This window comes from Impatiens glandulifera, chromosome 6 (assembly GCF_907164915.1).
Source record: "Impatiens glandulifera chromosome 6, dImpGla2.1, whole genome shotgun sequence".
In the NCBI taxonomy this organism is placed as follows: Eukaryota; Viridiplantae; Streptophyta; class Magnoliopsida; order Ericales; family Balsaminaceae; genus Impatiens; species Impatiens glandulifera.
Window position 1 is genome coordinate 2860862 of NC_061867.1, and position 24979 is coordinate 2885840.

The window sequence follows — 24979 nt, forward strand, 5'->3', positions numbered from 1 at the left end:
TCACTACGCAGCAAACTTGATGAAGTACCTGAATCAATCACCGTGTTTCAACGAAAATACGACGAGTCAATTCTTCAAAAAATACTCAATTGAGTGAAAAACTCGAAGAACACTCAGATGAGTGAAAAACTCAAAAACTCGAAAGCACTCTAAAAAAACCAAGAAAAAATCTTTCAAATTCTAAAGAGATTATAGAATAAGTGAAAAAGAGATAATGAGATGAGTTCTAGCGGAAAATTAAACCATCAAAATAAATTCATTTATCAATTCAACGGTTGATAATTTATCCAACAACTGTCATTCCTATACTCTTGACATTTCTAGACTTTTGGCTTTCGATCTTATCCATTGGCATTAAGTTTCACTAAAAATTCACATTGAAATTTGGTATAAAATTATATTTATTTGGATTAAATTATATTTTATTTATTCATTCAAATTCTCATTTTCATTTAATTAATGAAATTAGTTTAAAATTTCAACACTGTCACCCACAGTAAACAAATATTGATCACAATAACTTTTTCTACATTATTGATTTGTCACTTCATATTCAACATCCCACGGGGATATTGGATATTTGTGTGAACCAATACCAATTCAACCCATATTTGTTTTTAATCATATCAGCCCAGAGATTTCTCTATTTCAAACCAAAACGAGCACACAACTTTGACAATAAGACCTTATTAAAAACACATAGGTCACAAAAACCCAAACCTCCTTCATCTTTGAACATTTTTACATTGTCTCAACTAACAATATGTGTAAATGAAGACTTAGACGACTCCCATAAAAATTTACACATCAACCTCTCCATTTTTACTAGCACGCTTTTAGGATTATCAAATAATGATATAATGTAAGTATACATGGATTATAACGCGCTCTTGATGAAAACCATACAACCTCTCTTAGAGATCAATTGCTTTTTCAGATAAGAAGTTTTTTTTATATGTTAGAGATAATCGGATCCCAAGAGATTTTAGAGTGAGTCATTGCTCCTAGTGGAAGACCAAGATACATGGACGGAAAACATCCAATGCCAAATCCCAAAATACTGGCCAAACGAGACTTTCTCTTAGCCAACACAAAATTAGAGAAGAATTTTCAGACTTGACAAGATTAACACGAAATCCCAAACAACGCCAAATAACCACAAAATATCACGAAGATGCTTGAAATTTCTACAAAAAGCTTGAATCATACATAACGTATCATCAGAAAAAGAAAGTAAAAAATGGAAAACGGAGTCCTCCTCGATTCGCAATCAATTCCATGGATAAGTCAATTATTCAGCAAAGATCATCATCACAGAAAGAGTTTCAATGACATTGACAAACAAAAAAAAAGGGGGTCATAAGTCTCTGTACCTAATCTCTCTCAAACTCTCGAAAAAGCCTTGAAAACTGTCATTCACGATAACAAAAATTTAGCCGTGGAAATACAAAATTTACCCACCGTAATTATTTTTTATCCATTCCCATCCTAACCATTATATCGAAGAGAAAGTGTCAGTCATAAGTTTTTTCAATATCAAGTTTGACGAATACACATTGAACAACATTAGAGTTAGTTGAATCAATGCACTGTTGTCAATAATACCGCATCAAAGATTTAACACCCTTTAATAAACGTGATTTGGCTAACCGAAATAATTGATTTTAACCAATATAATTATAGAAAATTATATAAGCTAGCAAGTTTTGTGAGGATACACTTAGTCTCTCTATGTGTGGCTTTGATATTAAAAATTCTACGATTATAGTAATTTGAAATTACCCACCAAAAGATAGGAATCAAAGTTTTCCAGTGAATTCACAAAATGCCCTATTTTTGTTTCTATTTGTTAGAATGTGTGGACTTGACACCTAATTGTAACATTCAATTATAAAATAACCTTTTTCCCATTACAAATACAAATTCAATATAATAAATACTCAACACAACATTACAAAGAATGACAACAAATTAGAGAAAAAGAATTAAAAGAAGTGTCTAAAAAATAAGCATAAGCATGATGGCTAATGGTGCAACAATTGCAACATACTTCATTGACATCTTCCCGGCTCCGGCAATAGAAGTTCCGGTGGGTGAAGGTGCCGGAGATCCGGGTCCATCTTGAGGCAATATTACGGTTATGACCAATTTCATATTTCCGACTTCACAATGCTTTCCTATCCCGCAAATATACCACTTTCTTCCTGGTGTGGCCAATGTGACGATGTCATTGCCACTAATCAGAGCTTCCCCGATGGCAGAAGTCGCATTGCATTGTTGGAATCCGGTTCCATTTACTTTCAACACGTTATGGCTGTCTTTATTGTAATTGAATACTGCATTATTACAACTTTTTAATCTTGTCAACAACTTTAAAAATAATTAAGAATATAAAATATAACAAAGAAAAGTCTTTATTAAGAATATAAAATATAACAAAGAAAAGTAAGGGCGACGAACCAAGTTTGTCACCGACTCGAAACTCTTTTCCTTGTGCCCAAGCTTGATAATCGAAGTTCAAGGTCCATCCTTTATCGTCTCCAACCACGTGATAGGTACTAGGTAAATCGGCGGAAACTACACCGGCAAGAACTAGAAAGAACATAATTGGAAACATCATTTTGATCAAGGCAGCCATTATATTGTTGGTGAATGTAAGAACTTAATTTGCTTTGTTTGAACTCAAGTATGGAGTGAATTGAATATACATGTGATCATGTGTTAAATTTATAGGGTTCTAAATTCTAAATTTTAATTGGCTATAGCCGGCTATTTCTTAATTTGCAAAAATATGTTTACAAATGGCATTCAATTGCCATGTTTTCCTTTATTTTTAATTTAATATTTGATAATTAAGAATGGGTCCATTCTTAATTCTACTGTTTTGGAATGATTTTTAATCTAATATGATGATCATTCTGATGATAGTGACCTGAAAATTCTAAGCTTTTTTTATTTATAGAAAACAGTGTGAATCATAATCAATAAATAATCTCTATAATTGAATATAAATATGAATAAGTATATCAAATAAAACCTAAAATTACATTGTAATTTAAATCTGTATCATTATCTAATTAAAATTAACAAATCTATCAGTTTTCAATTATGTTTATAGTTTCCCCTAAAATTGTCACACTTATTTTTTATTTTTTCTAAGAAGTGTTTTAATATTAATACTTGAAAATCAAATAAATGAGGAATATAGCCAAGAAAGAAGATTAATAGACTCAAGAATGACAATAACCTTTTGATGTATTTCTGACTTCTTTTTAGTTTTTATTAGTACAAAAAGTAAAATTATATACTAAATATTTAAAGGATTAATATGATAATTAAAATAATTTTTTTATAACCAATAATTAAAGAAATGTGTAATAAATTAATTAGTAAATAATACAATATAAATCCTACCGAATCAATAAAATAATTGAGATTTATCAAATTATAGGAATAATCTACAAAAATAAAATTCTAAATACAAAAATCTAATAATTAAGTCACTCTAATGTTGAACTCGAGTTTCTAAATAATTAGGGTTGAAGTAAAACGAGACGAATAAACTAATACAATAATAGAATAACGACCGTTGAAATTATTTATAGTCGAAAGTTGGTAAAGCAATACCGAAAATTTTTCTTCTAAAAGAGACTTGATAATCTACCTATGTTTCCGAAATAGTGAGAAACTCGTGTAACTCATTAGAGAATATTTATAAAAGAGTTTTCATATGAAATGTCAAATTAAATAACTAATAATTGAAAATATGAAAAACAACTCTGTTAATTTCGTTTCATTTGTGGTTAAGAATGAAACGAATAATCTACCTTTGTTAAGATGTGACATACACAGACTAAAAAAAGATCATCAATACATTCGAAGGGTGTGGGTAAAAAACGATCCACCGAAAATTGAAAGTATTATTCAGATCACAAATATTTTAGATGAAAATTTTAGGAAAAAAGCTCACTTAAACGTATGTACTAATAAAAGGTCATTTAAACATATGTACTATCAAAAATTGACTCATTTAGCCTCTTTTAGTAACCATGGTTAACTTTTATTTTTAAATTTATATATTTATTAATTTAATATTAATATATTTTCTCTCTCTTCTCTTTTCATTTATTACTAATAAATGACCCTCTATTTTTTTCTTTTTTATAATTTTTTATTATTTCTATATTAGTATTTATGATTGATTATTTTAATTTTATTTTATATATATATACACGAGCATTCATCGTTAATTATTTTAACTCTATATTTCTTCTTTTTTTATATATATATTTTTTATATTTACATTAATTATTAATTATTTTAAATTTATTTATCCCAAATAATTGAATATAATAATGAAAATTCTTTCAGCAATAAATTAATTAATAACTAAGAATTGGATAATAATAAAAACGCATTCATCAAACACCAAAAGAGTAATAATCAAATATTAGACAAAACAATTCATTTACTACTAATATAAGTCGTGAATAAAAATTAAATAAAAATTATTAATTTTATTTTTATTTATATTAAACTAAATAAAAAAACCTTTTTTCATTTTTATTATATTAAATTAAATAAGAAAAAACCCTTCAAAAAAAATATTATTGTAAAACATAAAATTCATAAATAAGTTATTAAATTTTTTTTTAAAAAATGTGAATTTAAGAAATATAAGAAATAAAAACTAATAAAAAAAGATAAAATATAAAATAAAAATTAATATTAAAATAATAAAAAAATTAAGAATAAAATAAATTACCTAGTTTAATTAATGAAAAAGAGAAAAAATATATTAATATTTAATTAATAAATATATAAATTTAAAAATAAAAGTTAACCATAGTTATTAAAAGAGGCTAAATGAGCTAATTTTTGATAGTACATAGGTTGATATGTTGAAATGACCTTTTATTAGTACATACGTCTAAATAAGCTAGTTGTATAAGTATATACGTCTAAGTGAGCTTTTTTCCAAAATTTTAATATGCCTAAACAAAACATAATATGAACTCAAATTTGAATGTATCATGCAAGCTCACTAAAAAAAATTTCATCACAAGATGAAACTCAAATCTCAATAATTTGTTCGAGCTCAACAAAAAAAACATACTTCATTTGAGCTCTTAGTGGACTATCCCAAAGTGTTGAATTACAAAATTATAATTATTTTTTGTTTTTTTGTTTTTTTGTCAAATAATTGTTATTGGACAAATTTATAATTTAATTGTAATTTTTATATTAGTGAAATTCAAAAATACAATTATAATTTATTCTCATTTTAACGTGTTCAAATGGTGGCACACAGGGAAAAGTTGTTTTAAAAAATGATATGACTCGAAACTGAAGGGCTGGGGTGTCTATATATAAAAGACTTTAAGTTGAGGGTATCGACGGTGGTGGATGTCAGATTAGTTTTAATAAAATAAAAAAATAATAATAAAAACTTGTTTTTCATTAATTTTGAATCTTATTACGATTTATTTTAATAATAATTCCACATCTATAAATAAATATATATATATATATATATAAGTGAAAAAAAATACAAGCGATGATTAATAACATAATAAAATTACAGCATCTTCTTACATCCACTAAACCACAATCATGATACCCACCATCGCCGTAATCAAGAAAACATAAAACCCCGCCGGCGCCGGCGAAACATACCAAACAGATGATGTCTTACTGCCCGGAACTTGATCGCCGCCGCCGTTACTAAAATTAGGAACTATCAAAGCCATCGGAGGCACCACCGGTTCAAAAACCGTAATAGCAAGTTTCATATTTCCCATCTTACAATAATCCCCAATTCCACAAATATACCATCTTCTTCCTTCTGTGTTAAGGGCAATAACGTCATTTCCACTGCTCATAGATTCAGAAGTATTCGCCGGAATTTCACACGAATGATATCCCGGCGCCGTAACCCTATATACGTTGTGGATTCCATATGGGTATCTGAAAACTAGAGAAGAAGAACGAACGGAATTTTTCAATTGAAAAAAATTATTTGAAAATTTGAAAAAAAGGGAAGGAGGATGGAGAGATTACTGATATTATCTCCGATTTGAAAATGTTTTCCGACGGCCCAAGTTTGATAATCAAGATTAGTCGTCCATCCATTTTCATCTCCGACGATGTAATCAATTGCTGATGCGGGTAATGATGGGTTTATAGAGAGGATTAAGATCATTATTATGAACAGAGTTATGAACAGAGTTATTGTTCTGCCCATCTAACCAATGTTTTAAACAAACATGCCTTTAAAAATGAAGCTAATTCTCTATTTATATTATTATATTTTATTCATTTAGGTTTTAGGTGTGTTTGTTAGTTCGATTTTGAGTTATTCAAGTTTCCTAATTCGGGTTCTTCAAATTTTTATTTTTCTAAACAAATTCGAAAAATCGAACCAAATATTAAACGAATTCGATCGGATTTCAATTCAGATCAAATATTGAACACACATGTACAATTGTAATCTTTATTAAAATAATTGCGTTTGCACATTTTTATATTCATTGTTAACAAACTTTAAGAATGTCTTATAGATTTGGAAGGCTAGTTACTTACATAATAAAATATATAATTATAATAAAAAATGAATTTGGTTTTCAGTTTAATTTTTGAGATGAAATCCCAACTCGAAAATCAAACTGAAAACCGTATTTGAATTCGAATTGTTTAAAATTCAATTCGTAAATAAAAAATAAAATTTGAATTCGGTTTATTAAAATTCGGTAAATTTGAATTCGGTTCAAACTAAATATTAAATACCCCTACTTATCATTACTATTATTATTTATTTAGAATACTGGCTTCCGCAGTTCTTAAATAGTGCGACTAGTTCCGGTAATATTCTCGACGGGTTAAATATATAGCTCGCAAATACACTCAACTAATTGATCTAAACGTGACGCTTCAAACTCACATCCTTAGCAAAGTTTTAGATATTGACCCTTATTTAATTTCATAGAGAGTCCGTTTGAAAACACCTTAAAATGTAGTGGAATCGAGTTTAAATAAAAAAAAATATTGAAAATAATCTAACCTAAAATGTGATTTAAAAAAATAGTCACACAAATCATTGACTAAATAAGAAACTAATATAACTATTAATATTATACAAACTTAGTATGTATTTATTTGTTTTTTTTGTTGAGCTTTGTAAATCCTTTTTTTGGATAAAGATCATTTCACATTTAAGCTATTGCAATTTCCAAATCATGATAGATTTAGTTTTCATATTTTTTATGACCAATAACTGTCAAGAGCTAAATGAAAACAACAAAAACAACTACAACCAAACAATGATTCTGATTTCATTTTAAATCACATTTGTGTTTTTTTTTTTTTTTACAATAATTGGTAGTACCTATCCGGCTAAAAACTTGTTTTAAGAAAATTTTTATATGATTTTTTTAAACCCAATAAAATTCTCTATTTATAAGATTTTTTTACACAATTATGTTTTAAACAAACATACCTTAAAAAATAAGCTAATCTCTATTTATGTCCATTAAAAATCTCTAGTATCTCTATTTATGTCCATTAAAAATCTCTAGTTTTCATTATATTTATTTATTTTGTTTTACAATTAAGAAGAACTAACATGACAATATAGTGAAACACTCCAAAGTTATGTCTCTGCTTCCATTTAAAACGTTTTCGGTTAAAATTGAACCGTGACAATTTAGTCAATTTTTACCGGATTATCTTAGTGGTAACCCTTATCATTACTATTATTATTTTATTTAGAATATTGGCTTCCACAGTTCTTGACTAGTTCCGATACTAACATCGACGAGTTAATTACATAGTCTATAAATATACTCAATCAATTTATCTAAATGTGACAGGCTCAAACTCAAGACCTTAGGGAAGTTCGAGATATCAATCCTGTTTAATTTCATATAATTTTTTTGAAAACACATTAAAAGTTAGAGTGAAATTGAGTTTGAACGAATCAATATAATTAAAATATATTTTAAAATATTATTTTATTAAATTAATATTCCAATAAAATATTTTTTAAAAATAATTTAAAAAAATAAAATGGTCCAAACCCAGACTCGGGGTTTTCAAATAAAGCTAGTTGAAAATAATGGAACTTAAAATGTGATTTAAAAAATTAGTCACACTAACCATTAACTGAGAAACTAATATAACTATTAATATTTTTAAATGTTGAATTATGTACAAACTTAGTATGTATTTAATTTATTTTTTTGGTTGAGCTTCAACTAAGGGCTTATTTAAAGAAAGAGTTTTTTTAATTTTATTTGAATCTTTTTTTAAAAAATTTTATTTGAAAATTAGAAAAAATTTGATTTTTAAAATTTGAACACTAATTTATTAATTAGATCGTTGATATGATGTTTGAATTTTTGGATAAAACACAAACAAAAACAAGCAACCCATATGTAAATCTTGTTTTTGGATAAAGATCATTTCACATTTAAGCTATTACAATTTCCAAACAATGATAGATTTAATTTTCCTATTTTTTTTATGACCAATAAATGTCAAGATCTAAATGAAAACAAGAAAGAAAAACAACCACAACCAAACAATGATAGATTTAATTTTAAATCACATTTGTGGTTTTGTTTTTACAATAATTGGTAGTACCTAGCCGGCTATAAACTTGTTTTAAGAAAAATTTTATATAAGATTTTTTTTTTTTAAATCCAATAAAATTCCCAAATAACTAACATCAAACAAGCTTTTAGTAGGAATGAAAAAAATAATATTATACTATAAAAGAAAAGTAAACAAATTGAGTAGCAAAAACATTGCCAAAATAGATGGACTCTAATATTAGTTTTATTAGAGCCTTTTGCATTTTATTGACAACTGGGAGTAACAGTCTTTACAATGGATGAGAATAGGTTAACCTATTTTTTACCATGTATTTTTTTTTTTTTACTTTTTTACTCTCCTTTCAAGAAATTCATATTCTTGAGGGTATACAAAAAAATGAGAACTAACCAGGGTTGTTGTTATCCTCCTTTTAATCATCATATCTACATAAAAGAACTTATCCTATGTTAAAAACAAAACAAAACAAAACAAAACAAAACAAAACAAAACAAAACAAAAAAAAACTCAATTCTTAATTAAGGTTGTATTAGAACAAATTGGTTACCTCATCCATCAATCATGTTGTTGGAAAGACACCTGTCTATTTTCTTTTGCAGCCTTGAAAAAAAAAACAGAAAAAATTGAGTACTTATCAAGAACAGATGAAAATAAGCAGCATGATGACCTAGAAGAATGAAAGAAAGAAAGAAAGAAACCTTAGACTGTAGAAAACAAGAAGATTTCGGCAATGTCAATTGGGATTGAGTGTTTGGTTGAACTTCATTCAGACAAAGCTAGCAGCATTTAAAACAAACAAAAAAAATAGATCAGGAAACAAGTTAGATGATAAATTAATAACAAAAAGAACCCTTAAGTTTAGGGCAGTTTAGGACGTTCTATTACGAAGGGAAAGGGTTAGGGCTAATGCCCCAGGGTTGATAAATGATAGTGGTGGTTACAAATAATTTGTAAACGTTGCTATCCGCTATTCAACCTAGGGAATTAGCCCAACTCCTTCCCTTTTAACACGTTTCTTAGTAGGAATTGAACATAAGTCCCTAATGGGTTAAAAAGAAAATGTAATATTATCAACTGGTTGATGATTTTGGTCACTCTTTGTTAGTTTTCTTACCTTGTTAAATAGATCAACAACAGCTGATGAATTTTGTTGAATTCTCCTTTTATCCGTATGAAAATTAAATTCCTGCGAAAACAACCATAAATCATTAACTCTCTCAAATCTCAACTAATATGTCGGAAAACAACTCTTTATCAATAATTTATATACCATAGGTACAGTAGTTTCCTTCTTGATGTTGCGAGAAACTCCGATATCTCCTTTACTTGAAAATATCTGTTGCGGGTTAAAAAATAAATATATTAAAAATTGGGACAAGTTAGATATTAACTTTAGTACTTCAATAGAACTACTATTTATTACCTTCGTGTTCAGAGGCCTTGCTTTAAAATTATGAATGGTGTCATGTCCTTCAAGTCTTGAAACATCCATTGTACTTGGTCTGATCAAAATTGACAAACATTTCATCATTATTCCTTTCAAATTGGATCTAGCATACCCTATGTTTGTTTGTATCTCATAATTGATAAAAGCAATAATTCCTCAACATTTAATCCATTAAAATAGGACACATTCCTGGAGTTTCCTTTATTTTGAGTCGAAATTTAGAAAGTGACATGCAAAAATACTAACATATACAATAAAAATTCACGGCAAAGTAAATAGATGTGATAAAAATTACCTTCTAGATCCTCTGCTGTTCCTTTCTTCAACCGAATGGACATTAGGTCTATTCAACATCTGAGATCAGAAAAATGTTTGATGAAAATAGAAGAAACAGAATTGAACCTGAAATTCTCTAAACTAACTATATAAAATCAAGGTTAAATTATTTTCATAATTCCTAGGTCAATTTCCAGATATATAATATATAAACATCAATCCAGAGATCAAAGCATATAATTCGTATGTAACCTTATCAGAAGGGCCTTCATGAACCAAGAATGGAGATGATGAAGTGGCTGAAGAATGCTTCGCCCTATTCGAGTTCGTCAGATGGAATTCCTGATAAATTATAAAGGTTAAGAATAACTTCAAGTTGATTAGAACACCCCATTTGGAAACACTTATTATATTTGTACATGTAAACATTTTCAGATACAATCACTAGATTTAGTTTCCAAATGGGGAATGTATTTGTTGTATGAGAGCAATTACTTGAAACTCGGGCAATCTAGGGGTGCTTCGTTTAGGTATTAGTAATGAGGGAGCTTCCAGAATCTGCAAAAGATGCAATTTAAAAGATCTTACTCAAATACCCTCATTTTAGAGTACTCATTCATTCCTAAAGTCACCAATTACTAGAACATACTTTTTTGTTCAATGGACGAGCTTTGAATCTTCGGAGATTTGGTGCTGCACAATCGGGTTGTGGAGCATCTTTCGGCCTGCCATTTATAAAATTGTTAATTGATCTCATTGATCAACCCTCCTAAGTATCATCCATCTCCTTTAAATATAACATAAAGAAAACATACATTCTCCTGTGAGCCCTTTGTGTTGTTGCTAGTTCTGGCTCCCTAGGAATGGTGATCTTTATCTTCGCTGGTGTAGAGTTTTCAATAATCATTTCCTCCTATTCATCGCAAGAACTATAGGTGTGAACAACCATTCCATCTCATTGTGGTATATCAATTCCAAGATCAAGTTCAATAGGAAAATACCTTTTTAGTAGTCACCTTATGGATCAATACATTTTGTTGCTTTGTACCGCCATCCTGTCATGGAAAAAAAAAGACTAGACTTTAAATTCTTGCTGGATATATGAAACGTCTCGTATATCCGCGTAACTCATACAAACATATACAATGATTAATTTCTTCTTGACGTGCTTTCCATATTATGAATAAAATTACACATACATCTTGGCATAAAATGGGGAAAAATAATATGAAAATGTGTCTTTACCTTAAGCAAGAGACCTCTCTCGAGTTTTTGTCTCTTAGCAGCTTGCACCTCAATGCCAAAAGGATTGATCCCGGGTTTTTGGCTGTCCTTATTTACAAACTTCGAAAACCTAAAATGGAAATTGTATTGTTCAAAATGAGAAGTTATATTATACTGAATTATAACAAGAAAACATGAAGAATCACATCAGATGAAATTTAAGAGTGAAGATCATAAACCCTAAAGTATATTTTACTTAGGAAAAGCATGAATACGTAAATGACCTAGGATCACCAATTTGATGCGGCCGATTTTGCTTGGCTAACTGACTAGCAGTAGGTTTCATCAGAGTTGATACCCTTGGAAATGATGGTTTCGCAATAGACTTGCTCTTATCTTTGGTTAATTGATTAGGAAATGTCAAGCCTAGAGAAGTAAACAAAAAGAAAGTGTAAGATACAACATTACCAAACAAAAGTAATCCAAGACCAGATTTACAACTCATAGAAATATCCAAGAATCAATGATATTACTTGTGGGCAAATGTTGGAGCTTGACACCTTTCAAATTGTTTAAAATTTCTCCCTTCATAACTCTACAATCTGTAAGATGAATACAAATTATGAAATTGGAACAACAGCTTGAACAATCAAGAAAACTATTGATTAGATTCTTGGATCTCTTTCACATAATAAAGGATCTTGAAGAACAAAGATTAATATTCTACCTTTGATCTCAGGCTCATTAGATTGATTTCCTTCCAAACTCATGTTCTCATCTCCATTAGATCTTGGAGGAATATCCATTTGTTGAAGAAGATTGTCCTCTCTCAGAATTAACTTTGTCACAAAAGCTGAAAAAAAGGATTATCCAAAGAAGAAATGAAAGTTTAATACATTATACAGTACGGCATATCTAATAGCAAATTCATACATGGTCCCTCCATAATAACACTCAAAATTTGGTCCCTCCATAGATTGTTTAAAACAAGATTTCTGAAACTCTGACGCAAAAGTTAATGCATATTATCAAAGAACATGAAACGGAAATGAAGCAGATACAGTTTCTTGTAAAAGTTCACAATCATTTCTACTGTTATCTTATGATAATAGAATACAAAACATGAATCATTCGATAAACTTTAAAGAAATCATATGAAAACCTAACGTACGTGAAGGAGAATAGCTTCCAGCAGATTCAAACCAAATGTCAGAATGAAATGTTTCTTCCGAAATCTTAGTGAAATCGAAATATCGAGCGGCGTCAAACTCGTAATCCAGGTCAATCTCGATCGCCGTGAAAATAAGCTCGCCGGAATCCTCCATTAGTTCATCCATCTTTTCACTATTCCGTCAGTAAATAAGAAGCAAATGTCATCCGAGTTTATATCTCTCCTCCTTTGGAATCGCCGTTTTGATCTTCTCAAGCTCGGATACGAGCGACGGCGACGGCAACGGCGACGGAGGCGGCGGCGCCGGCGACGAAATCCTGAAAAAAGGAGCTGTCTGTACAACCGGATACAAAGAGTATTTATATGCTCATATAGAGAGAGAGAGTCATGAACCGGAGCGTTGATAGAAAGGGTTCGAAAATTTGAAAATAAACCGGGTTTAAACCGTACGAAACTGACGTATCATTGAGCTTGAATAGACCATTCTAGCCCTGATATTTGTCTTAAATGACTGTTAATGACAGTAGATAGTTATGAAGTTTGAATTTTGGTGGAGGACAACTAGGTAATTTTGAATGAGAGGTTTCTATTTAATCGGGTTCTGAACTTTTGTTGTTATTGTTCTTGTGATTCGGGATGCGTGAACCCGGTCTAAGGTGAATTGTGAAATTTCGGCGGGGTTTCGAGTTTTAACCCTTGGGATGTTTGGAAATTGCGTTATTGCCATTAACGGTATTATCCCGTTTGTCTGCTTCTTAATTCTCACCATAGCGTTGAAATATGTTCATGGGCTCAATCTCCAACCAATATTCAAATTTTGGCATAAGCCCATGTTTTTAAGCCACTTTTTTCTTTTCTTTTTAATAAAATTTATTTTTTTTAAATAATAAAAAAAATAAGAAAGAATTTAAAATAATTTAGTTTAAAGTTAATCATTTCCGTGAATTCTTCAAATTTGATGACCCGCTTTTAACATATGTTTCATTTCTTGGAATTGGTTGGAATTCGTCTCTATATATGAATAAGTGCATGGTCATCTGAAACGATCACATGCTAAAGTTGGTCATCATTTTTTTTTCTAAATTTAAATAATATTTTAGCGTTTTTTTCGATTTATCAGTGATAGACAATTGTGTCAAAATAACATTTGACAGCGGGAAAGTACCACATTTGACATTTTCAAGAATTGATTCCTAAATGTGATGAGAGTCACTCGAGAAGTTTTATAGATTTGCGGTTTTAAAAAAATCTTCCAAAATGTACTCACTTAAGGGCATCTTTACAAAATATGGATAATTTACTCATCTCATTTAAGTTGGTATTTGAAAAAATCATAAACTTGATAATTAGGTTTTGTCATGAGTATTTCTCGAAAAGCAAATCAAAGGATAAACTAGTATCGGACAATAATTTTGGGAGACCAAACCTAATGAGACTAGTCAAAAGTTTGTCTTGGTGCGGATGTTAGGAATTGAACTTGTCATTGTTTTCAATAGTTCATTGGCTTCTAAAATACATTTCAAATTAGAGTTTTATTCACAAACTAGTTTGTGATATCCTAAACCGTGACAATAAGGCAGTCTCACATGATTCTCACCGTTCAAACTCATTTATGAAGAAGATACTCAAATTCATTTATCAAGTAGTTTTATGTTCGATTGTTGGATAATTTAGGGGAAAAAATGTTTACTAAAAAAAAGTGAGTTTTAAGTTGGTTGAATTGTAATATTTTTATATTTAAATTTATAAAAATATAATAAATATATTTTATTTAATAATTAAATTATTTAAATATGAATCATAAATAAATTGTTCATACTTATTTTCACTTAATCTTAAAGTTAGAGCGATGATCATAAATGTGAGATCATTCTAATTTTATACATTACAAAAATAAATAAATCAATAAAAGGGTTGTGATACATGTATTTTGATAAAATTAAAACTAACAACATAACAAAACTAAATAAATCATGATTTTTAACACAAAGATGAGACTCAATCAAAGTAAATGTACCATTAATAGAATACAAATAAAACACTAATAACACAATAAAGAAAATAAAGAAAAAGGAATATTGTCCTCAATATAAACAATATTCTTGTATACTGATATTACTGTCTAATGTCATTGATATGGCTTTATCAATTAAAAAGACAATTTCATTGTCACGTGAAAGTCCACCATTAATGAATATACATAATAATAATAATAATAATAATAATAATAATAAATCAAATACCCAAATAATTTAATAGTAGTTGGTTGCATTTACTATATTCCATTAATGAATTTGTTGCCCCCATGATATTGATTGTAGTCATTAATAATGTACTTTAATTCAAATAAGTTTGTCTATTTTATTAGAAATCATAAGTTGAATTAGTATTAATTTAAAAAATATTGAGAAAATCTCCAAATATATTATATTATGAGATTAATGTAATATCTTAGCAATATTTTGTTTAAAATAATTAGTATATATCTTGTAATATAATAAATTATTAAAAATATTAAATTTAATATATTACTATAAGAGTTATTTATTAGTATAGACAAAATAATATGTTTTCAATTAGTTGAATAATAATATTATTTTTAATTTATAAATTTCATTTTTCTATTATAATACTTGTTAGCTCTATTATTTTTTTTATAATATTATTTTAGTTAAATATTATTAAAAATAAATAATATTTTGAATGAGTGTAAGATCATTAAATTTTAATAGGCTTATTTAAATAACACAATTTAAAAGTCATGATTATATTTCTTTTTCATCTATTATATTATTTAATTTATTAATTAAAATATTAAAATGTTTTCTGTTTAAATAATTATTTTTTAACTTATTATTATATTAATATTTAAAAGTCTCTTTACAAAATAAATAAATAAATAATAATTTTCTCTCAAAATCAATAAATATTAATTTTTCTTTTTTAGAAAACTCTAATCCGAACATACCTATAATGTGAAATTGAGTTTTCATATTTTGAAAAATAAATATATTTTTTTATTATAAAATAGTTTGATCCATATTTATATTCATATAAGAATATCTATTATGAAACAACTGTAATTTGAGTAAAATTTAGAAATTGAGTTTAAACCATTACATATTATTAAATTTGTTACTATATAATTAAACTATTGCTAAAAACATTATTTTGTAGTTATTTTAATAGGAAAAGTTATATTTATTTTTTATTTTTAAACCCATATCCAACATTGAATTGAATGGATGTGAAGTTTATCAAATTGAACATTATTTATAAATAATAATAATAATAATTTTAAAATATATTTAATATGAAGAGGAGAGAGAAGGAGAGATGTAAATGATGGAAAGAGAGAGAATAAAAATAACCCAAAAAAGGAAAAAAAGAAAAAGACAGAACCAGACAAACTAACAAAGCTGAACCGGGTCACAAATAAGGCTGCATCCTCTGACCTGAACCGCCGGGTGGGTTTCCTCGGATACCTTTGCTGACCGGCTCTCTCTTCCATGTAATTTTTATTTTAGTTTAATTTTAATTTTAAATTATCATGACGTCTCAATCTCATGCCTTTAGTGATTTTTCTTATTATTATTATTCCAGAAAAATAATAACCCTATCTTTTTTTCATTTAACTCAATTTCATCTCTAACTAAATTAGTTTATAAAAAATGATTAATATTTATTTATATTAAAAACATTAATTTTTAATGAGTATATAATTTTTTTTAATAAAGCTAACATTATCCTAATTAATTAAATAAAACTCTTTATATTTTAAATAATTATTTAATTTATAAAAGAGATTAAATTATATTTTAATATAAATACAAATCAACAAACCTTGCTTTAAAACGGTAAGAAGGTGAGCATTGTTTTTCCATAGATAATAAGAAAGTTATATGAATTCACTTAAAATCTCGAATTTATTCATAATTATTCAAGAGGAGGGTTAACAAGTATGATGTTATTTAAATTTTTAAATAAATAATTTATTACAATTTTAAATTCACGAGAAGACGATTTTATATTTTTTTACGTTAAAAAGTAAATTTATATTTATAAATTAAAAAAGTTATTATTTATTCAAATAAATAAATTAATATAATTAATTTTGTAAATAAATTTTGTATAGTATTATTTAATTAATTTTATATTTAAATATATATATATATATATTTAAATGTTTAATGTATAAAATATTTAATTATATAAATAATAATAATAATATATAACTAATAAATTTTCCTTTATAATTTCACATAAATTTTCAATTTTATGAGTATACATGTTAAATTGTTTTTAAAGTAATAACAAAGAATTTTAACAAGGACAAATATGAATACTTATGAGACCCAATAGTGTATGGGCCAAGGCCCACATTCATGACTAACTTTTAATTGAATTTTGTTTTAAATGGTGATTATTTAAAACTTATTAATGATTTAAGTCTTATCAATAAACTAAATAAATCTTAACTTTATATATATATATATATATTTTTTTTTTGTGTGTATTTTAAAACTACCTCAGATTTATAGAACCTAACTTTTTTTTTTTAATAAGACTTATAAATTGAAACTATAACTACATTAATGTTTTTTTTTATCACACACCCATTTATTATAAATATATTGCTAAAAGCTTTTCCTTCGATTTAATTTTTATTATTATGTATTTATCATACTAAATTTCAATATAATTAAACCATTCTCTTTAAAAAATAAAAATGTCACAATTTAGGTTTTTTTATAGCCCCACAAGCAATAAACACAAAATTGTTTGAATTTCTCAAAAGTCCATATCAATAGTCACTTAAAACAAATTTCATATCCAAATCTATGTCCCTACAAATTGTGGTGATATATGACATTGACTTATGTATGTGAATGTTTTTATTCATATTTCACAAACAAGTTCTTCAATATATATATTTGAATAAACGTCTCTATAGGAATTAAATCCTTCTACACTATTCTAGTTTAGAACTAACTTTCACGTCGTCTCAATTTAAATTATGTTTATATGATTTTGTCCCATAGTTTGGTAGGTCTATTTAATTTGGTTTCAAGTTAGGTTGCTCGTGATCACATAAGAATATGTTCTTAATGTTATAATTTTGATTGGTTCTAAGTCATTATTGATATACAATCAACTTAAATTTGAATTTGTTTATTATTTCTAAGTTATAAATAATCAACTTTATTGTTTAAGATTTAATCTATCCAATAAATTATTTTCTTAAAGGTTGAAATAAATGAAAAGGACCATATTGTCCCCCAACTCAAGGCATGATTCCAAAGGAAGCCATCTCCATTCCATTTTGTCCAACTTGCATGTGGTTGAAAGAGAGGGGCAAACATGGAATTTTATTGTGTTTATTTAAATAATTGGGCAGGAGACTTAGAGAATTTCGTTTATTAGGTCCAACTTAATCGGATGTCATTCCACTCCTTCACTCTATCATTACATTATTTAATTCATTTAATCAAAATATTAAAATTCATTATATTTTAAATATTATTTTTTATTTTATTATTATATACTAATACATTTTAATTTATTTTTTTTAAAAAAATCTCAAATTCTCTAAATAACCACAAATAATTAATTTTTAAATAATTCAATTATTTAAAAAAGCTGAATCCAAACAAACCCTAAAGGAAAAAAAAAAATCAAAATACAGTTTTCTCCCTAAACAAAAGTTAATTCCAACAAGATTCTTAGAATATAGTTAAATGTGTCAAAATAAAACAAACTTTTGTATAATATAATAATGAATGTTCTTTATTAAATATAAATAAACTTGAACATAATATAAATAAATAAGTCAAAAATACAGTTTTCTAAACAAAAAATAGTTCCAACAAGATTCCTAAAATATAATTAAATGTGTCAAAATAAAACAAACTTTTGTATAATTTAATGGAATTTGATGTAATTTAATGGAATTTGATGATGAATTGTTCTTTATTTAAATATAAAATAAAGCTGAACATAATATAAATAAATAAATAAATAAATAAAGTAAAAAATCCTAAATATTATTAGTTTAATACAAATCAATATAGATTTTTTTAATTTTTTTTAGTATTAACTTCACTTAAATTTAACATTTAAATTTAAGACGTTAATTAGTGAGATTAAAAACTAATAAAACTTTCCTTAAAGGTGAGGTTACAAAAAGTATAGAATCCCATTATTATTAGACAATTGAAATAAATGAAGCCAACCATGATGTCCTTTTTTTCTTTGCTCATAAAAACATGGTATCTAAGTTAGTTCTACCAAATAATTAGGAATTGTGTTTTCATGTTTGTAGAAATAGACATCAATTATATATTAAATAGCAAAGTTGCACAAGACAAATAAAAACCCAGCTTGTTTGATTAACTAAGGTAATTTTGAAATAATATAGTTTGTTTGATAAAGAAGTTTGTTAATCAATTTTTTAAATATTTTTTTATAGAAAAATTAGTCCTGTAATAATTATTTAATCAAGCAAAATAAATATTTACTTTAAAATATTCAAATTTTTATAATAAAATTATTTACCTCACATAACATTATGTTATGAATAATACTTCAAGAATTTAACTAACTCTTATTATATTATATAATTTTATAATTTCGACATAATTAATACTCCTATCTTAACATTAAATATTTTAATTATTTAATATTTTTTAAAATTTCAAAAGAAAATTTATTTATTTAAAATTTATATAACTATATAAGTATATATATATTTTCACTAATTATTATTATAATTTTAAAAATTTATATATTATAAAATGATAAAACTCGTTTAAACACCACAATATAACATGACATTATAAAAATTATAAAGTCACAAAAATACAAAAATAATATAAGCACAATACCCACATGTTATCAAGCTCTAGGTCTCAAGAAATACAATTATTTTTTCCATCGATTACACTGACTTTACTTTACGGAACGAATCTTAAGAAACGTCGTTATAATAATAATATTATTATAGATGCGTATGGAAAATATTTATATTAATTATTATGATAGGCTAAAATAAGGGAAATTTGAGGAAATGACCCTCCAGATGGGCCTAATTACGGATGGTGCGGGCCCATAATTTTAATAGCGCTGGTGACCCCTTTTTTTTTTACGAAAATATCCCTATTGCGTCACGCATCCTCAGGTTGCGTGACGCAATTTTTTTATTTTTTTATTTTTCAAAAAAATTTAATTATTAATTTTTTTGGACGAAAATGCCCCAGTTGCGTCACGCAACCCCCGTTGCGTTACGCAATCGCGTCACGCAACTCCAATTGCGTCACGCAACCCCAAGTGCGTCACGCAACCGCGAGACGAAAAAAAAATTGGAAAAAAAAAATTGAAAAAAAAAAATCGGTTGCGTCACGCAACTGGAGTTGCGTTACGCAAGGGTATAATTGTCATTAAAAAAAGGGTCACCAGCGCTATTAAAATTATGGGCCCGCACCATCCGTAATTAGGCCCATCTGGAGGGTCATTTTCTCAAATTTACCCTAAAATAACAATGAATTGATTTCAAACTCATCAAGGTAGTCCAAAAATAAGAATCGACTTAAGATACCAAAATGTCACAGATTCGATTCAATCTGAAATCGCTTTGAGTTGAAGCGGGAAATCATGGTTGTGGTCTCATTATAATTCTCCTTAATTAAAAAAAATAATGAATTTTCAATGTATTTTCTGTAATATCTATTATATAAACAAATGATAGGGAGCGAGAAAAAAGTTAATTAAAAATTTAATAGGAGAGAGAATTTACAAATTTTCAGTCGAATTAAAAAATGACATCTCATTCCCTATACATTCCTGTCACTTTTTTTCTGCTCTCTTTCATTCCTACTATTATATAAAACCCACCATAACATAATTCAAAGGTTAAGAATTTCCTTTAAGCATACTAGATAACTTATTCTATTTTAAAAATTACTTAAGTTATAATATAATAGTATTAGTGTCCAAAATAAATAATAATAATAATAAACACTGTATATAAATTTCTTTATACTATAACGGTGAAGTTACACAATTCTTATATGCTAAATTAGTTTATCAGTCGAATTTGAGTCGAATTTATTAAATGAATCTTGGATTTTAAACTGTGTCATATGAGACTTTAACTATCACAATTTTAGTCATATAAAATTTTATCACAAACGAATAAACACCATATTTTTATTTTAACATAGTACTTTCTTTTTTAAATAATTTACCACATTAATAAAAATAAAATAAAAAATCTATATTTGTTTTCTTTTACATATATCTAAAAAAAATATTTAATTTAAAATACAAATACATCAAAATTAATAAAACATACACAAAGTTATTATGTTACAAAACTTTTGAAAAACAAATACAAAATCCATATTTCTTCGACTTTTTCAAATCTTTCTTTAAATTACACATTTATTTAATCACTTAAAAAAAACTTCAATAAATTATAATTCGTAAATTTCAAAAATAATTAAAAAAAAGTTCAAAACATCTCTAAATATCAATTCATTTAATAACTTGATAAATTTATTAGAAAAACAAAAATAATACGTTAAAATAAGAAGAAAAATAAAAATCTTTAATAACAATATATAAATATATATATATATATTTATAATAATTCAATAATCATATAACACAATTCAAAATTTAAGTCTTATTTAATAAAAATCAATTTAATTTGTAAATAAATATATCATTCATACATATTACATTATTTAATTACATATCACTCAAATAAATGGTAAAAATTAAACGATGATATGATAAAATTTTTTTATATTTTGTTGGATAAATAAATGTTAGACATTTTTTTTAAATATCACCGATAGACTTATTATTATTAAAGTGAAATAAATTAGTAATCAAAATCAATTCTTTATTGAAATTGAAATTAGGTAGTTAAACTAGTCAAATAATGATGAGTTAATTGTGTTTTAAATCGTGAAAACCAAATTTCACGTGCCCTAAATGGTTAAGTTCAATAAAAAAATATCCAAAATTCCAATTGAACTCTATATCCCAATTGACCTCTGTAACCCCAAATTTAACAATTAAACTTTTTTAAATTAATTTTGTTAAAAAATGTTTTCAAATGATCCCATTTTACAAATCTAAATGAAATAAATAAAAAAAGGGCATCATCTCCCTCCAAACAAGGAACGGCACGAAACCATCGCCTCACAAGAGAATAACTAAAGATTACAATTTTATATGCTTCTTCAAAGAGACGACACTGAATCCGTGTGTGTGTGTGAAAGAGAGAGAAAGAAAGAGGGGAAATCAAGCAGTCCAGTTATCGATTCACAAACCATTTCTCTCTTTCGCTTAAAGATGTCTAGAAAATGACCCAATCTCAAACAACAACCACCCAATTTGAGGACCGAACAAGTAAGTCAACCACACCCACAACTGGCGGCGCCGGCGGCGGATCCACTACTGTCATGAGGGTCATTGTGCCCTTACAAGGTGTGGTTCAAGGAAGAGGCGGCTTAATTTTAGGTTCAGTCATACCCTGTGCTCTGTTTTGCTTTTTCCAATCTTATCTTCGACGAAATCGTTCTGGGTCATCGGCTCCTCCGCCACCTCCGCCTCCTCCCGTTGATACCGATGTGTTCACACCCGGATTATTACAAAGGGTTCATTCTCGGTCTTTTATTTCATCGCCCAGAAGTGGAACAGCTCATGTTTCTTCTAGGGCTAATTCCATTTTGAAACAGAGCAATAACCCTTATCATATTGGATTGAAAAGAGCTTCAGATGATCCATATGATATGTCTACAAATCCCAGTGGGGTAATCCAACTTGGATTGAATGAAAACAAGGCAAGTTTGAAGTCCCTACAGTGTTTAAAATCTGATGGGTTTATTGTTATTTGATCTTTATGGGTTCTTTTTTTTTTTTTTGTTTATTTCGAATTGCAGTTATCATTGGATTTGATTCAAGATTGGTTGGTTGAGAATGCAAAGCATTTGATTGACTGTGGTGAGTTGAGTATTCGAGGTGTTGCAACTTATCAGCCATTTGATGGCTTGTTGGAGCTGAAAGTGGTAATATTCTTCCCATTCTTACTTTTCAAAGCTTTCTTTTGACTGTTATTATCTGGAATTGTTCACTTTTCCTTTCTGTTCCTATCTTCTTCTTCAATAGATTCATATTAAAGAACCCATTACATACTTTTGGCTTCTTGTGGAAACATTGTTGTACATCTGGATTTTACTAGGAAACCAAACCAAACCATCAATGGTTTTTGAGATATATTTGGGCATATTGAAAACACTTCTGGATCCATTTATGAATGTGTGTTGGATCTATTGAACTTGGATGCAAGTTAAAGATGAATGGATTTGGTCTTTTATGTTTTGATTGTCTGAATGCTATTGAACTTGTCTATGTTATGTTTTGTTCTTTCTTTTTGTGGGAGTTTGTTTTCTGATTTAAACTTTCTTACTGTTTTGAAGGCTGTGGCTGGGTACATGTCTCAAGTAACGGGAAGATCTGTCTCTTTTGACCCATCTCAAATAGTCATCACAGCTGGGATAACTTCTGCCATTGAAATGCTTAGTTTCTGTTTGGCAGATTCTGGAAACGCGTTTCTTGTTCCCTCGCCATATTACCCCAAGTAAATTCCACTTCCACTCTTTTTTGTTACATTAATCGATTTGATTTTGCCTATTTGGAAACACTTGTGGATCTGGTTCGAGATGAAAAACAATCAATCAATCAATTTCTGAATGTGTCTAACTAAGTTCTGTTTTCAAACGTGATCCCATATGGATTCACTTCTAAATCAAAAAATTATTCCCAACAGTTTCTATTCTAGATCGATCCAAACCACGATATTGGTTCCAAATTTGTAAGGAAACTGAACTGTTTTTTCTTCAGTCTGGATACAGATTTGAAATGGAGGACAGGTGTGGAGATCATAGCAGTTCCCTGTCGAAGTACAGATGGTTTCAATTTGAGTATAACCGCCCTTGAAAACGCGTATAACCAAGCAAAGAAACGCGGTGTAAAAGTACGTGGGATCATAATATCAAACCCCACGAATCCTGTGGGCAATTTACTCAGCCGCGAAACACTTTACAGCATTTTGGACTTTGCGAACGAGAAGAACATTCACATCATATCACACGAGTTATTTGCAGGATCAACTCACGGAACTGATGAATTCGTCAGCATGGCCGAAATCGTCAGTTTAGAACATTCTGACAGAGAAAGAGTTCACATAGTTTATTCACTTTCAACCGACCTCTGCCTGTCTGGTTTCCATGTCGGAGTTATCTATAGCTTCAACGCAAATGTTTTAACGGCTGCCAAGAAATTGTCGAGATTCTCGCCCGTTTCTGCTCCAACTCAACGTCTTCTAATTTCGATTCTATCCGATACCAAGTTTATCCAGAGATTTATCCAGATAAACAGAGACAGGCTTAGAAGGATGTATTTGACGTTTGTGGAAGGATTAAAGGAAATGGGAATCGAATGTGTGAAGAGCACTGGCGGATTCTACTGCTGGGCAAACATGAGCGCGTTTATTCGTTCTTATAGCGAGAAAGGGGAGATGGATCTTTGGGATAAGCTCTTGAATGTGGCTAAGGTCAATGTAACTCCTGGATTGTCTTGTCATTGTATCGAACATGGTTGGTTCCGGTTTTGTTTTGGGGGCTTGACTGAACCAGACGTTCCTTTAGTCATGGAACGAATTAGGAAAGTGTTGGATGCACACAAGTCTCGCGGATGATAAGCCAGTGGAAGTTGCGTAAATATACGAGCAACTGATTTGGATGGAACTCGAGATCGGGTTGGGGAAGAAGAGCAAGCAAAGTAATAGTGACATGATTTCCATATTCCTTGTAAAGAATTAAATATTTTGTTGCAAATTGTCGATTATAGTGATTCTTCAATCAATTCATTTTACTCAATTTCCTTGAAAATGACTATTTTGCCCTCGTTCAAATTCTATACATCAGAAATCTACCATTTTTTGAAAATTTTTGGGTTGTTTGGTCTGAATTCTAAAACAACTACCCTTCTTATGTAGATACTTGAATAAAGGGTAGTTTAGTCATAGAATCTTGTAAGATTAATCAAATCATTCACTTAATTTCCATGAAAATTACTATTTTGCCCTTCTTCAAACTCCATTCACCCCTTGTAAAGGGCAGTTTATTCAGTTAAATAACTGAATAATTTTTCAGATGATAGTGGTTCTCTCTTTTTCTATT

General features: G+C 28.0%; 5 protein-coding genes across 5 annotated transcripts; 1 reads left to right on the forward strand and 4 right to left on the reverse strand.

Annotated features, from left to right (window-relative positions):
• Nucleotides 1-1998: 1998 nt before the first annotated feature.
• Nucleotides 1999-2638, reverse strand: LOC124941661 (blue copper protein 1a-like). The gene is made up of 2 exons (XM_047482005.1): nucleotides 2461-2638; nucleotides 1999-2336 (listed from the first exon to the last, which is right to left on the reverse strand). The coding sequence occupies exons 1-2, from the start codon at nucleotides 2636-2638 to the stop codon at nucleotides 1999-2001; spliced, it is 516 nt and encodes a 171-aa protein (XP_047337961.1).
• Nucleotides 2639-5600: 2962 nt separating this feature from the next.
• Nucleotides 5601-6202, reverse strand: LOC124941663 (blue copper protein 1b-like). Its single transcript, XM_047482007.1, has 2 exons — nucleotides 6061-6202; nucleotides 5601-5974 (listed from the first exon to the last, which is right to left on the reverse strand). The coding sequence occupies exons 1-2, from the start codon at nucleotides 6200-6202 to the stop codon at nucleotides 5601-5603; spliced, it is 516 nt and encodes a 171-aa protein (XP_047337963.1).
• Nucleotides 6203-8824: 2622 nt separating this feature from the next.
• On the reverse strand, nucleotides 8825-11979 carry LOC124942528 (protein TPX2-like). The gene is made up of 14 exons (XM_047483049.1): nucleotides 11842-11979; nucleotides 11579-11687; nucleotides 11335-11388; nucleotides 11149-11246; nucleotides 10983-11058; nucleotides 10829-10891; nucleotides 10586-10675; nucleotides 10353-10411; nucleotides 10034-10112; nucleotides 9881-9946; nucleotides 9725-9796; nucleotides 9309-9386; nucleotides 9158-9210; nucleotides 8825-9035 (listed from the first exon to the last, which is right to left on the reverse strand). Exons 1-13 carry the CDS (start codon nucleotides 11901-11903, stop codon nucleotides 9166-9168), a joined length of 951 nt encoding a protein of 316 aa, XP_047339005.1. The 5' UTR covers nucleotides 11904-11979; the 3' UTR covers nucleotides 8825-9035; nucleotides 9158-9165.
• Nucleotides 11980-12058: 79 nt separating this feature from the next.
• LOC124941664 (protein TPX2-like) lies at nucleotides 12059-13065 on the reverse strand. The gene is made up of 3 exons (XM_047482008.1): nucleotides 12729-13065; nucleotides 12285-12410; nucleotides 12059-12159 (listed from the first exon to the last, which is right to left on the reverse strand). Exons 1-3 carry the CDS (start codon nucleotides 12892-12894, stop codon nucleotides 12059-12061), a joined length of 393 nt encoding a protein of 130 aa, XP_047337964.1. The 5' UTR covers nucleotides 12895-13065.
• An 8869-nt stretch (nucleotides 13066-21934) lies between these two features.
• Nucleotides 21935-24680, forward strand: LOC124941509 (probable aminotransferase ACS12). Its single transcript, XM_047481849.1, has 4 exons — nucleotides 21935-22579; nucleotides 22679-22804; nucleotides 23216-23376; nucleotides 23640-24680. The coding sequence occupies exons 1-4, from the start codon at nucleotides 22100-22102 to the stop codon at nucleotides 24493-24495; spliced, it is 1623 nt and encodes a 540-aa protein (XP_047337805.1). The 5' UTR covers nucleotides 21935-22099; the 3' UTR covers nucleotides 24496-24680.
• Nucleotides 24681-24979: the final 299 nt, after the last annotated feature.